The sequence below is a fragment of the Pelodiscus sinensis genome, chromosome 3, assembly GCF_052426305.1.
Source record: "Pelodiscus sinensis isolate ZL-2025 chromosome 3, ASM5242630v1, whole genome shotgun sequence".
Lineage (NCBI taxonomy): Eukaryota > Metazoa > Chordata > Testudines > Trionychidae > Pelodiscus > Pelodiscus sinensis.
This window is the reverse complement of record NC_143054.1, coordinates 109,368,522-109,383,421: the sequence shown is the minus strand read 5'-3', so window position 1 is coordinate 109,383,421 and position 14,900 is coordinate 109,368,522. Positions and strand designations below refer to the sequence as shown.

At 41.9% G+C, this 14,900-nt stretch overlaps 1 protein-coding gene across 3 annotated transcripts in view; it reads right to left on the bottom strand.

Annotated features, from left to right (window-relative positions):
* The window catches only part of PLEKHG1 (pleckstrin homology and RhoGEF domain containing G1), a 201,680-nt gene that overhangs the window by 10,722 nt on the left and 176,058 nt on the right, over positions 1-14,900 (bottom strand). For all 3 annotated transcript variants that reach the window (XM_075924430.2, XM_075924431.2, XM_075924432.2), the window contains 5 exons: positions 12,823-12,861; positions 11,653-11,675; positions 9,699-9,917; positions 8,083-8,187; positions 5,188-6,874 (listed from right to left, as the gene is read on the bottom strand). In XM_075924430.2, coding sequence (XP_075780545.2) covers positions 5,188-6,874; positions 8,083-8,187; positions 9,699-9,917; positions 11,653-11,675; positions 12,823-12,861 — 2,073 coding nt within the window. The remainder of the gene's footprint in view (positions 1-5,187; positions 6,875-8,082; positions 8,188-9,698; positions 9,918-11,652; positions 11,676-12,822; positions 12,862-14,900) is intronic.

Below are 14,900 nucleotides of genomic sequence, written 5' to 3'. Positions count from 1 at the left end.
TTTAAGAGGGAGTTTGACAGAGGGAGGCCTACTATGGTCAGGAAGACCAGCAACACCTGTGCCAGCACTGTTTTTGTCTCCTCCACCTGCGCCTGTAGCCAGGCAGAGCACCTGAGCATGGATGCCTCTACCCAGATCCTGGTGTGGTTTTGCAGGGACTGTGGCTTGCAATTCCCACTTACTGATATCCAGGATGGGGAGATCATCCAATGCAAAAGGTGCCTGCTGGTAGAATCTCTCAGGCAGCAGGTGGGAGAGCTACAGGAGGAGGTGGCTAGGTTGAGAAGCACCCGAATCCACGAGCAATTCCTGGACTGTGTTCATGAGGAGACAGCTGAGGTAGCTGTCCCAGTACACAGGACTGTGGACACACCACTGATGGAGGAAGAGATGGCTGAGGGTGGACACTGGCAGCTGGTTACTTCTGGCAGCAGGCACTGCTCCACTCCTGCTCCGAACCCTCCCACCGTGGTACTAGGAAACCATTATGCTCTTCTTTATATAGAAGATAAGGAATAACCCACTACAATGGAGGAGGAGAAGCCTCGTACCCCCAAGGCTGGGAGGTCTGCTGCCACCACTGCAAATAGGAAACGTAGGGTAATGGTGGTCGGAGACTCTCTTCTGAGGGGGACGGAGGCGCCCATCTGTCACCCTGACATTTCATCTCGCGAGGTATGCTGTCTACTAGGGGCCCATATCCGAGATGTTATGGAGGCATTGTTGAGGATTATCCAGCCCTCTGACTGCTATCCCATGCTACTCATCTATGTGGGCACAAATGATACTGCAAGGTGTGACACTAAGTGGATCAAGAGTGACTACAGGGCTCTGGGAGTACGGGTGAAGGAGCTTGGAGCAGAGGTGGTATTCTCTTCGATCCTTCCTGTCGAAGGTAGGGGCCCGGGCAGAGACAGGTGCATCCTGGAGGTGAATGCCTGGCTGCGAGGATGTTGCCAAGAGAGCTTTGGATTCCTCGACCATGGGATGCTATTCCAGGAAGGGCTGCTAGGCAGAGATGGTGTTCACCTTTCGAGGAGGGGGAAGACCCTATTTGGACACAGTCTGGCTAACCTAGTGAGGAGATCTTTAAACTAGGTTCGATGGGGACCAGTGAGCAAAGTCCACGGGTAAGTGGAGAACATGGAGACCTGGGAGATAGGTCGGAAATGGGAGGAAGAATGGGCTATAATGGCAAAGAGAAAGGAGGGTCAGGGCAAAACTGGGAGGCAAGGTCAAATCTGTATCTTAGATGCCTATATACAAATGCAAAATGTATGGAGAATAAGCAGGAAGAATTGGAAGTCCTAATAAATAAGTACAATTATGACATTGTTGGCATCACAGAAACTTGGTGGGATAATACACATGATTGGAATGTTTGTATGGAAGGGTATAGCTTGCTCAGGAAGGATAAACAGGGGAAAAAGGGAGAAGGTGTTACCTTACATATTAAAAATGAGCACACCTGGAGTGAGGTGGAGATGGACATAGGAGACGGAAGAGTTGAGAGTCTCTGGGTTAGGCTAAAAGGGGTTAAAAACAAGGGTGATGTCATGCTAGGAGTTTACTACAGGCCACCTACCCAGGTGGAAGAAGTGGATGAGGCTTTTTTTAAACAACTAACAATATCATCCAAAGGCCAAGATTTGGTAGTGATGGGGGACTTCAACTATCCAGATATGTTGAGAAAATAACACAGCGGGGCACAGACTATCCAATAAGTTCTTGGACTGCATTGGAGACAACTTTTTATTTCAGAAGGTTGAAAAAGCTACCGGGGGGAAGCTGTTCTAGATTTGATCCTAACAAATAGGGAGGAACTGGTTGAGAATTTGAAAGTGGAAGGCAGCTTGGGTGAAAGTGATCATGAAATCATAGAGTTCACAATTCTAAGGAAGGATAGAAGGGAAAACAGCAAAATAGAGACAATGGATTTCAGGAAGGTGGATTTTGGTAAGCTCAGAGAGCGGATAGGTAAGATCCTATGGGAATCAAGACTGAAGGGAAAAACAACTGAGGAGAGTTGGCAGTTTTTCAAAGGGACATTGTTAAGGGCCCAAAAGCAAGCTATTCCGCTGCATCAGAAAGATAGAAAATATGGCAAAAGACCACCTTGGCTTAACCACAAGATATTGCATGATCTAAAAATAAAAAAGGAGTCTCATAAAAAAATGGAAAGTAGGAAAAATTACAAAGGATGAATATAGGCAAACAACACAGGAATGCAGGAACAAGATAAGAAAGGCAAAGGCACAAAATGAGCTCAAACTAGCTACAGGAATAAAGGGAAACAAGAAGACTTTTTATAAATACATTAGAAGCAAGAGGAAGACCAAGGACAGGGTAGGCCCACTGGTCAGTGAGGAGGGAGAAATGGTAACAGGAAACTTGGAAATGGCAGAGATGCTTAATGACTTCTTTGTTTCAGTCTTCACCAAGAAGTCTGAAGGAATGCCTGACATAGTGAATGCTAGTGGGAAGGGGGGAGATTTAGAAGATAAAATAAAAAAAACAACAAGTTAAAAATCACCTAGAAAAGTTAGATGCCTGCAAGTCACCAGGCCTGATGAAATGCATCCTAGAATACTCAAGGAGCTGATAGAGGAGGTATCTGAGACTCTAGCTATGATCTTTGGAAAATCATGGGAGACAGGAGAGATTCCAGAATACTGGAAAAGGGCAAATATAGTGCCCATTTACAAAAAGGGAAATAAGAACAACCCAGGAAACTACAGACCAGTTAGTTTAACTTCTGTGCCAGGGAAGATAATGGAGCAAATAATTAAGGAAATCATCTGTAAACACTTGGAAGGTGGCAAGGTGAGATAGGGAACAGCCAGCATGGATTTGTAAAGAAAAAATCATGTCAAACCAATCTGATAGCTTTCTTTGATAGGATAACGAGTCTTGTGGATAAGGGAGAAGCGGTGGTTGTGATCTACCTAGACTTTAGTAAGGCATTTGATATGGTCTCGCATGATATTCTTATCAATAAACTAGGCAAATACAACTTAGATGGGGCTACTATAAGGTGGGTGCATAACTGGCTGGATAACCGTACTCAGAGAGTAGTAGTTAATGGTTCTCAATCCTGCTGGAAAGGTATAATAAGTGGTGTTCCACAGAGGTCTGTTTTGGGACTGGCTCTGTTCAATATCTTCATCAACGATTTAGATATTGGCATAGAAAGTATGCTTATTAAGTTTGCAGATGATACTAAGCTGGGAGGGGTTGCGACTGCTCTGGAGGATAGGGTCATAATTCAAAATGATCTGGACAAATTGGAAAAATGGTCTGAGGTAAACAGGATGAAGTTTAATAAGACAAATGCAAAGTGCTCCACTTAGGAAGGAACAATCAGTTGCACAAATACAGAATGGGAAGCGACTGTCTAGAAAGGAGTACCTCAGAAAGAGATCTAGGGGTTATAGTGGACCACAAGCTGAATAAGAGTCAGCATTGTGGTGAGGCTGTTGTAAAAAAAGCAAACATGATTCTGGGATGCATTAACAGGTGTGTTGTGAGCAAGACACGAGAAGTCATTCTTCCGCTCTACTCTGCGCTGGTTAGGCCTCAGTTGGAGTATTGTGTTCAGTTCTGGGCACCGCATTTCAAGAAAGATATGGAGAAATTGGAGAAGGTCCAGAGAAGAGCAACAAGAATGATTAAAGGTCTAGAGAACATGACCTATGAGGGATGGCTGAAAGAATTGGGTTTGTTTAGCTTAGAAAAGAGAAGACCAAGGGGGGACATGATAGCCGTTTTCAGGTATCTAAAAGGGTGTCATAAGGAGGAGGGAGAAAACTTGTTCATCTTGGCCTCTGAAGATAGAACGAGAAGCAATGGGCTTAAACTGCAGCAAGGGAGTTTTAGGTTGGACATTGGGAAAAAGTTCCTAACTGTCAGGGTAGTCAAACACTGGAATAAATTGCCCAGGGAGGTTGTGGAATCTCCATCTCTGGAGATATTTAAGAGTAGGTTAGATAAATGTCTATCAGGGATGGTCTAGACAGTATTTGGTCCTGCCATGAGGGCAGGGGACTGGACTCGATGACCTCTCGAGGTCCCTTACAGTCCTAGTATTCTATGATTCTAGTGACTGGAAGTTCACTGAATCCAGTTCTATCCACTTTAAAATACATCTTACTTTGAAATAGTTCATAGAAAATTCTCTCAGCAAATATTTGTTGTTCCATCCTGCTCTGTGCAGTGCAGGTGCTCTAGAAAGCAAAGACCGCATCCCGATGCCGGAAGCGACAAACAGGAAGTTTCTATAAAAAGCTGGACTTGGCTTCTATGATGTCCTATGTCTCAAAGGAGCACAAAAGAGTGACTAGGCGCACCTCAGCTGAAATCTGAAGACTTCACTAGGCAAGAAATAACTGCTTTTATGCAAAAGGCTAAAGAATGCCCAGGATCACACTTTTATTCCCAGGCTACCTTGACCTAGGGATGTGAGCAACTAGTTGACTATCTTATTAGATAGTCGAGTAGTCACTTGACTAGTTGCTTCTGCCTCTCACCCCCCCCTTTGCTGCCTCTATCAGAGAGAGGCAGCAATGGGGGAGCGGGAGCCGGCTTAAAAGCTGGTTCCCCCCAGCACTGTCTCTGGGGTAGGGGAGGCAGAAGCATCCCTACTGCTGCACTGCACCTCTCTCTTTGAAATGTATAAGAGTCAGCTGCAGCTCTTGTACAGTTCAAAGGGAGAGGTGCAGGAGCGAGAAAGCAGTTCTACTGAGTCTTTTCCTTTGAAATGTACAAGAGTTGCAGGTGACTCTTGTACATTTCAAAGGGAGAGGCACAGCGGGATAGTGAGCGCCCCCCTTATTGTCTAATTGAGTAGTCAATGGAAATTCCATCAACTACTCAATTAGTTGAGTAATCAAAATTTAGCATCCCTACTCTGAACCAACCTGAAAGCAAGATGGCTGACATTGTGCCATCCTTTTCTCTTTCCTTCTATCCAAGGATTTTACTCTTAACATAGGATATGCATTTATACTTCTGTTTGCACTACATAAAGATCTCAATCTCATCTCAGTGGTAACACATTAAAGTTGTCATCACGCAACTGATGGATCAAGAGAGTAATAGCATTTTAAATCAACACAGAAATGTCACCAAAGTTATTGAAGAAATCTATTAGGGGAGTAGGAATGAGAAAGGACAATATTTTAAACATACCAATAGCAGGACCACCTTGTTTCTTTTCCTCTAAAATGGCTGCAAGGTCTTTGTGTCTCATTTTCTGTTGCTGGCTGCCAGGCTGTTCCTGCTCTGGACTTTTTACCTTCAAAAGCTGATTGGCCTTCTTAATTTTTTGACTGTATTGCCTTGCCATCATAAAGACTCTGTTTTTTGTTTTATCCACGACATCCATTTCATTGTCAGTGCTTTCTGTATGTACATTGGATAGAATACTATTGGCAGATTCATAAGGGCTGTCTATAAAAGGCAAATCACTGGAGAAAGAAGATCTGTTAAGACTCAGAAATGAATGATCTTTGCATGGTGTTGCTTCATCAAATCCGAGACTGGCCTCACTTAATCTAGCTACCTTGTGTTTCAAAGTTTTAGGAAAAACGGGCGTTTCTGGCAGTGAGAGTGTGGAAAGTGAATACTCCACTTCTTTACTCAGTTTAGGTGTACTTCCAGTATGGAGTCTTTCCTGCATGTCATCTTTACAAACAGGAAAGGCGGCCAGGACACGGTCTCTTGTCTTTTCTTCATTCTTCTTGATGTAATTCTCTAGATCATTCCAGATCTCATCTACTTCTTCTGATAGTTTATCAGCTGCAGACTTGTGGGAGAGTGAATCAGAGTTGGAGGAACTATCTATTAAGCTCAAATAGTCATTATCTAAAGGAACATGATGGTATGGACTTTCATCTTCACTCAACTGGAGACTCTCTTCAGAAACAAACTGCCTTAGATTGTCACAACATGCGAAGTCTGTTTCCAGGCCCAAAAAACTTCTCCTTTTAGTGCATTTAATGCGATTACATTTGAAATTCAATAGTGGTGGTTCTGGAAGCCCTATAGTGTCATAGATGTTCTCCTCAACAATCCTAAGCTCGTGTGAACTTAAAGTTGGTGCCTCTCTATTGAACAGGATTTCATCTTTGCTAGCAGGAAGAGAGGTCCTATTTTGATTTGCTTGCTTTTTTTCAGAGGCTGCTTCCTCCAAGGTCTTTTTGCTTTGACTTTTGTAGAGAGAGTCTTTAGAAGATCTTTGGGGGCCATGATCAGGCTCTTCCCTTCTAGTCAGCCCCATCAGTTTTAAATCTTCATAACTTATATTATCATAGACATGTTCTATATCATCAATGGTCAGCTCTTCTGAAGATTCTGGATAAGTATTCATATTGCCCACATCAGTTCTAGAACTACTTTTCACTTCCCTCCGGGAACCATGCTGGATAATGTCATTGGCTCTATGTCTTGCATTATATAGGCAAGAGTTATTTTCACCAGCACTACTGGCCCGTCTAACAATTCTGTGATGACTAGAGCTGGAGATCTCATTTTGATTATCTAATCCCACATGCCAGCTACACGGACGACCGGAAGCACCCCTCTCTTCACACACAGTTGAGCTTGAATTGGATGTAGATACTGTTGGTACAAACATCTGATAATCATCGTCATCATCGTCATTCTCCTGAGATGGCCGTCTACTGGGAAACAAGGCTTGTCTGATTTGATGGTCAGTCCAGATGTTTCTCACCGTGGGAGTTCCCCCCAGCATATCCATGATTATTGAGTTGTTCTGCGGTGTGCTAAACTGTCTAGATGATTGTCTAGCAGAACAGGAAAAGGAAAGGTCTGTATTCAGCTGGGTAGATTCTTCATCTGAAGGATCTTTGGAGCTCTGTGGAGATTTGAAATATACAGTTTTGTTAAGTCTCTCTGCAGTGATGCAAGAATTTCCTTGCTACTGAGGTTTATAAAACCTTGACCCTAACATTGTGCAGTGTGGAGCTTGGCAGAGGAATGTAGGAGATCTGGCTCCATTGTTCCAGACCACTTATCAGCCTTTGCAAACGGAGATGGAGGTGTAAAACTTTAGTGGCCATCCTCAGGCCTGTCCTCTATCTAGCAATTAAATATAGGTGGAGTACAATGGGGGTGGCAATGAAGCAGGTAAGACTGATCCCCTTAGTCATCTTTTCCCCTAAATAATACGTATTGGGGTCTCTTACGTCCACATCACAGGGCATGGTCTTGAATTAATATCATATATGTTAACCAAAGTTCACTCCAGAAGGCAAACTTTTTTCCTTGAACACTTGCATCATTTTATGACACTTCACTGGATTCTAAAATATCAATTACTTCACTTTTAAGTGGTTGCCAAAACTTTTCAAAGCGTCCCAAGGATGTGCTAAATCTGCATGGGCTTGATCCTACATGTTACTTAATACCCTGAAAGATGCTGCACATCCTAACCTCCCACTGACTTTATGCTTGCAAAGTTAACAATGTACTTTAATGCTTTGCTGACTCTGGCCTTTCATGGGAATTTGATGCTCATTATCTTGTACGATTGAGTCTTTAAAAAAAAAAAAAAGTATAGTATTGTATGCCTGTTTTCAGCCTCCCAATATTACATCAAGCTATTTTGTAATAGCATCGGATTAATGGGCATATCTAGTAATTCTCATTACCCAACAGATTTTACACTAAAAAGTTCAGTTTTTAATTTTAGACTGTATGATTAAGATTTCAATAAATTAAAACTGTAATATATACAAAATAGCAACTAAGTAGCAAATTACTTTGGGGTGATAAGTTTTAATCTAAATAAATGCTGAAGAGCACATATTGTGAAATACCTGTAGAAACAGCTGGGTACCTAATTGCAATTTATTTGATTCATTATTTTTATAGAGATTTGGCTTATTCTTTTAAGCTTTAGAGAAACATTTTTGAGCATAAGTCATTACTTAGATATGGCAATTTTTTATCTACATCTGTCCATCTAGAAAGACACATATAGAGGCCTATGGCATAGCTCCGATATATAGGATATTACAAATAAGAAACATGATCAGTCTTCATACATTTAGTTTTAAATACCTGCACTGAACATTTGTTGAGATTAACACTTCTTCGTTTTTCAACATTTTCAGTAGCTTGGCTATTAAGTCTTTTCCTAGCTCCTTTTGGTTTTTGTTGTGCACTCTGTGTTTAAAAAAAAATAATGGGTATATTATGATCTACAGTTCTTTAAACAGCAGTGTATTTAGTCACAGCCAAATCTGGGAAATGCCAGAGTTCAACGTGAACCAACTAAATAAGAATTTGCTGCAGAAGAGACATTTTCTTGTGCTATCCCTTTTGCAATGCTAGATGTCAGAGACAGCATTCATTGTAGAATGCTACTTTCCTCTAGTATTCATAATACAATTATCAGAGTAATGCAACTTAACATGGCATGGCATGGCAGACAGCAGACTTGGGCAAAAGTTTTCTGAGTGGACTCTGTTACAGCATGTCCTTACCAAAGCTCCCCTTCCAGCATTCTGCAGTGCAACACCCACTTAGCCTTAGTTTCCCAGCTGCTCTTCTTCAGTTCCATCCAGCCCCTAACACCTTTCTGGGTTGTTCTTTCTCAATGTGAGAGCCATGTCTGAGTGCTCTCTCTCTCTCTCCACCTGCTTCTTCCAACCCTGTCCTTGGAAATCTGCCTCCTGCATCAGGTGTCTTAGTTTGGGCTAACTTGACCTTCAGCAGCCCTTCTTTCCTTCCATGCATGCATGGAGGCTTGTGTGCCCTATCATAACTCCTTTATACCGTGACGAGTAGCTCAATTTAAATCTGTGAGCGCCTTACACATATGTGAAAGTCACATATCTGGCCACTCAAACTGGCATTTAGGAATGTTGGATGTTCCCTTGTATAGAGTAAAGCAATCAAGTGTGGGATTTGGACACCTAATTAATATGTCCACATTTAAAAAGTGGCCCTAGAGTCTTTAAAACAGCTGCATGTGCACAAAGATATCCTATAGAGTGGAAAGGGTACCACTCGTACAATGGCATCTAATCACCTTCCTTAAGATCATAAAAGTGATAAGTACCAGAGCAATGAGAAATTAGTCCTTATATATAATGAGTAAAAATAGTGGAAGGCAGTCTGCAGTAGGACCAAATAAAAACAAGCTCTTTCAGTGGAGATGGGCTTGAGTGCCCTGGTCCCCATACAGAGGGGTGAATTTAATCCCCAGAATCTAGTACAGAAAGAATTCAGTTCCTTCCTTTCTTGGATTGCAACAAAGGATTTATGACGTCTAAATGAAAATGGTTCTTTTGGATGTGACTGTTGTTATGGTTACAGTGTTCCACAACTGAATGCCTAAAACTCCACCAACAAAGCTCAATGAGTATTTAGGATATATCCCGTGGCTTAAGCAAAAATACTTGGAAGCAGCAGCAGTTGTAAGCAATACATCTACTTGAAATATGTATTGGTAAAACATTCACTCTGCCATAGGGATGTTAATGGGTAACTAGGTGATGCTTACCACTAACTGGTTAACCGGCTGCTCCAGCCTAGCCAAGCCCCCCACGCCACACCCAAAGAGTGCTTCAGCCCCATCCAAGCGGCCCCCCCATCTGTGGGATCCCTACACTGACATAATAGTTTGTGAATAAATTAAGCCCCCTCCCACACACACAGAGCAAAGAGATTACCTGTTCACACTCATCCTCATCATCAGCATCTGTCTGCTCTGTAGCACATGGGTGGAGATTTTCATCTTGATCACTGCTGTAGGCTGGTTCTATGGATCCTTGAAATTCATTCACAAGCCCACTGAGAGTCAATGAACCTTTTTTCCTACAACCGAGCAGGGATTCATTTGATCCCAATTTGGCAGCTTGAGATAGTAGGGCTCCTTCAATACTGCTCCGCTTAAAAAACAAAAAAAACAGTAAAACTAATTCATGTAGCCCCTTTATACTGTATATTTTAACATGCCATGATCAACAAAATACAACATAGATACAGATCAATGTGGTGAAAACTTAAGTGACAAATAAAACCTGGATCACTACACTTTGCACAGGGATCATATGACATACTCTTTAGAACAGCTATGGAAAAATGGCATAATGGGACTTGATGTTACTATGTCAGTGACGCATGCTGTGATGCCAGATAAAATGTACTCCATTTGCATGTAAAAAAAAATCCTCTAAGTGCTAGCCCTGCTAAATCCCCTTAAATTCTGAAACTTAAGGTGAGTGTTTTTTCCTGCTTCATCTGGAAGGCAATGAACAATTCTTTTTGCAAATGGATACTCTGGCTTGTCAAGCATACTTCTCCATATTGACTCTGCATGGATAACAGAATAATGTGTACTACAAGCCTATTTTTGCCAGAAATAGGTGCATTTTGAGTCAAATGTTATAAGTAACAGAACTGTTAAACATGCCATCTTTGCATATCACTTTCGTTATCCTAACTGCATTTTAAAGTATTTTTTTTATTATAGATGTACAGGCAGTCCCCGAGTTACGCGGATCCGACTTATATCCGCAGTTACGAACGGGGCTTTTCTCGCCCGGGAGGACGGGAGCAGCAGGACACCCAGATGCGCCGCGGTCCACCGCCCCTGTCCTCCGGTGTGAGAAAAGCTGTTCCCCGTCTCCCTGGTCTGCAGGGAGACGGGGAGCAAAGCCTTGGAGTACGCCCGCAGCGGGACAGCCCGGGCGCGCTTGAGCTGTCCCCCTGCGGGCGTGCTCCGGGGCTTTGCTCCCCGTCTCCCGACCAGCAGACCAGGGAGATGGGGAGCAAAGCCTGGGAGCACGCCCACAGTGGGACAGCCGCGGCACGCCTGGGCTGTCCCGCTGCGGGCGTGCTCTGAGGCTTTGCTCCCCATCTCCCAGGTCAGCAGACCAGGGAGACGGAGCAAAGCCGTGGAGGACTTGGGCGGTCCCGCCACCCCCGTCTCCCTGGTCTGCTGGGGGGGTGCAGCTAGTGCCCCCCCCAGCAGACCAGGCTTTTCTTGCCTACCCCTGGGGTAGAGCAGCTGGGGGCTGCCGGGTTGGTCCCGCAGCGCTGCTCGGGACCAACCCGGCAGCACCCCAGCTGCTCTGCCCCAGGCGTCCCCAAGTCAGCCGCTGCTGAAACTGACCAGCGGCTGACTACAGGAAGCCAGAGGCAGAGTTGCTCTGCCCCAGGCTTCCTGGAATCAGCCGCTGATCAGTTTCAGCAGCAGCTGACTTGAGGACGCCTGGGTTTCTATGTAAGTCAGAACTGGCGTCCAGATTCAGCCGCTGTTGAAACTGATCAGTTTCAGCAGCGGCTGACGCCAGTTCCGACTTACATACAGATTCAACTTAAGAACAAACCTACAGTCCCTATCTTGTACGTAACCCGGGGACTGCCTGTATTGTATTGTATCATAAAATCTACTCATCCAGACATGTATCAAGTTCTATTTATTAGGTATTCCTGAAATAAAATTTATACTTCTTTATAATGTTATTGGAGTTTCTCTGAAATGTATTGTTTTGTATCCTTTTTAAAAATCAATAAAATACAATATATTCTGAAACTTTTATAATTTTTGAATATTCTGGATTCAAAAAACCTCAGGTGCTATTGGAATCTACTGAGATATAATATATAAAAAGGACTTACCTTGTGCATCTCTGGACTTATTTCTGAAAATATATACAAAAATACATACAGCACGATAAATAATCATAGAGGTGTCAATTTGTGCAAGTTTATTAATGTTTATCAGTATTTCAAGCCTGAATCCTGTTTGACATTTAGAATTAGTTTGCTTAGCGCTAAAACCTTACTTTCCCCACTAACAGAATTAAAATAAATAATAAAGTAAAAAGGTTTATTTTATTGTTGCTCCCTTTTGACCTGAACGGCAGTCCATATTTGGGGTTTCGGGATGTTCCAACTGGAAACAGAAACTGATGGAATCTAGTATGTTCTTTGATGCCATCTTTACTTGCAAGGAATGTACAACATCCTGACTCTCCAAACGTAAGAGGAACCAAGGGCAGTTAGATTCACAAACCTCTTTAGCTATCAAAAAACCCAAAACTCTCTAGGTTTTTCCCCACAGTCCTGCTCTATGTTCAGTGGCTACTGCTTACACTCTTGCTTTTTGCTGGCCCATCTCCATCTATTCTGTGTATTCTGCCTCCATTCACCTCAACACAAATTGATACTCAACAAAATCCCTCTCCCCATTTTGTTCAGAAACCTCTGGGCAGGTTTACAGGCCATTTTGTCTTAGATGGGGACTTGTGATTAATTTATCCGGACCGTGATGTTAACTGGAATTGTATTCACACCGCAATCCCCGAGAGGCTTGTGTTCCATGAGTTCTCAGTCTGTCTCAGCATAACACACTGATGGATCCCAATTAAGCTCCTGATCCTGCAAACACATTAATAGCTATGTATATGAGTAGTCTCATATTGTCTACTTATTTGCTTCAGTGTTTGTAGGATCAGGCCTAAAGGTAAGGAAAATACAGTAACTCATTTTGCTTTCTCTGCACTGCATTTTTCTCAAGGCTGGGCTTGAGGTTACATATTATGGGTAAGATATCCAGCTGATGAAAATCAGTGCATCTCCATTAACTATATCAGTTTACAAAAGCTGAGGATCCAGTCCTACGTGTGCTGCAAATTTTAAGCACAATGGTAAGAATCACAAAGAAGATGACAGCACATCTTTGAATTCCATTATATTGGTTTACCTAATCTAGGTATGTATAGCTTAGAAAGTTGATTTTTTAAAAAACTTTTAATAGCATGTACTATTAGATGCAATATAACTTACCGCTTGGCTTCATAACTTTATGAACTCTGGATGAAGGTTCTGAAAAAGATAAATGTAGTTAACACTACAGTGTTCCAAAGAAAGTCACTGATATTTTGGCCAATGTTTTAAAAAAAAATGAATGCCAAAATTTAACCCCTAATTCTATATACAGAGACCATGGGTTGGATAATTTATACTTACAAGCCTACTTCGAGGCCTTCTCTTTTGAAAATCTTGGTCTAAATCACTAGAGATTTACTGCTCTATTAGAAATATTTGGTGAGATTTATTTCTTAATGTTGGTTAAAAGCAGAAGTACTGAATATTCCAAACAGGACCATTCAGTTAATATTTCACACTGTCAATATAATTTTTCACCTTGGAAAGGGAGAGATTTTGCTTGCAGAACAATTGAAAATCTTTAATGACTTGATTGTTTCTCAGTGATAAATGTTGCTTTATGTTAAGTCACTACATCAGTAGTCTTGCTTACTTAAATGACTTAGTATAAACTGAATATTATGGTTTCTCTGATCTAATTGACCACTGTGTTTCTAATAGCAGTTAAAGATGGACAGATAGGCGTTATTTCTGAATAATGTAATTTATTCTGAAATAACATAGTGCGAGTCTACAAAGCAAGCCCGTTATTTTGAAATAAATTTGAAACAGACTTCTTACTCCGACTCCTATAGCCCCCATTGCATGAGGAGTAAAGGGAGTCAGGGGAGGAGTGCTCTATTTCTACACTGCTGTGTAGACAGCACCAAAAGTTGAAATAAGCTTTTTCAACTGAAGCTACTCAATTAGCATAGCTCAAGTTGCGTAGCTTATTCTGAGTTTAGCTCTGCTGTGTGGACATGCCCATAGTGACATAGTGGGATTCAAAGCTAGTCAAAGTATGTAAATATTTTAACTGCAACAAGAAAAACAATAAGCAACCAGAAAAGATTATTAGAGCTGAAACAAATATTTCACTACTCCAATCTTAACAGTAGTAATCAAATCTCTAGTTTTCAGAAGGCTGGTAGGATTTGGAGTAAAAAAACCTGGCTTATATTAATTTAGGTAAAAACAGGTTCCCAGGTATTAACTGTTCACCTTTTAAAAAAATAAGCATGTCAGTGTTACATAAAATAACTGGCATTCTTATGTATGCCTAAATACACACACAAACATCCATTGTTTTAAAATTTGCAGTCTGAATTTTTTATTAAAGTAATAAAATCAAATGGCACAAGACTATCAAAACAACCTGTTAAATGAGTGGTTCCCAAACTTTTTTGAATCATGCCCCCTTTTGGGTTTTTGAGAAACCTTCACCTTCCCTCCCCCCCCAAAAATAGCAGCAAAACTTTGGGTGGGATTGACGGGGTGTGTGCGGCTGGGTCGCCCCCTGGAATTTCTTCATGCCCCCTCTGGGGGGACCGCCCCCCAATTTGGGAACCCATGTGTTAAAAGATGCCTGTATTTTTTCCTCCAACCAATCCACTATAGCTTTAAAATCTCACTTTGCCATGACATACTGCAATGTGCATCCTAGGTATGGAAATATGCAGCTTCACTTGAAGCCCACTATTACCTCACAGCAAATTTAGCTGTATGTAATGTGTGTGTATGTGTCCATGTGTCTTTCCCTCTCACGCATGGACCTCAAGAGAGGCATTATCACTTGTACATATACTAGGCACAGAAAAGTTTTAAGTTTTTTTTAAAATATTTTAATTTCAATTTCTTTTCTTGGAAAATTAATTTAGTTTAGTTTTTGGCATATTTCTACTTTCTTACTATGTTCAGTAGTCAGAAACAACAATAATGTTCATCATTTGCCCTACACCCCCCATTTATACTAGTCTACAAGCTTGTGAGGAGAGACAAAAGAAAAACCCACACGCCCCTTTATTGTGTTCATAAATATGTATGAGTTTTGAGCTTGAAAGAGCAAAACCAATAAAAAGAAGGTAGAAATTTTCCAGTGGATTGTGTGTGTTTCTGCCAGAAAATGCCATTTGCACCATTCAATGGGAATGTCCAGTTGCTACAGAAACAAGGCAGGCTTCCCATGAAACTCTGCCTGCCAGCTAGGTTTTGAAACC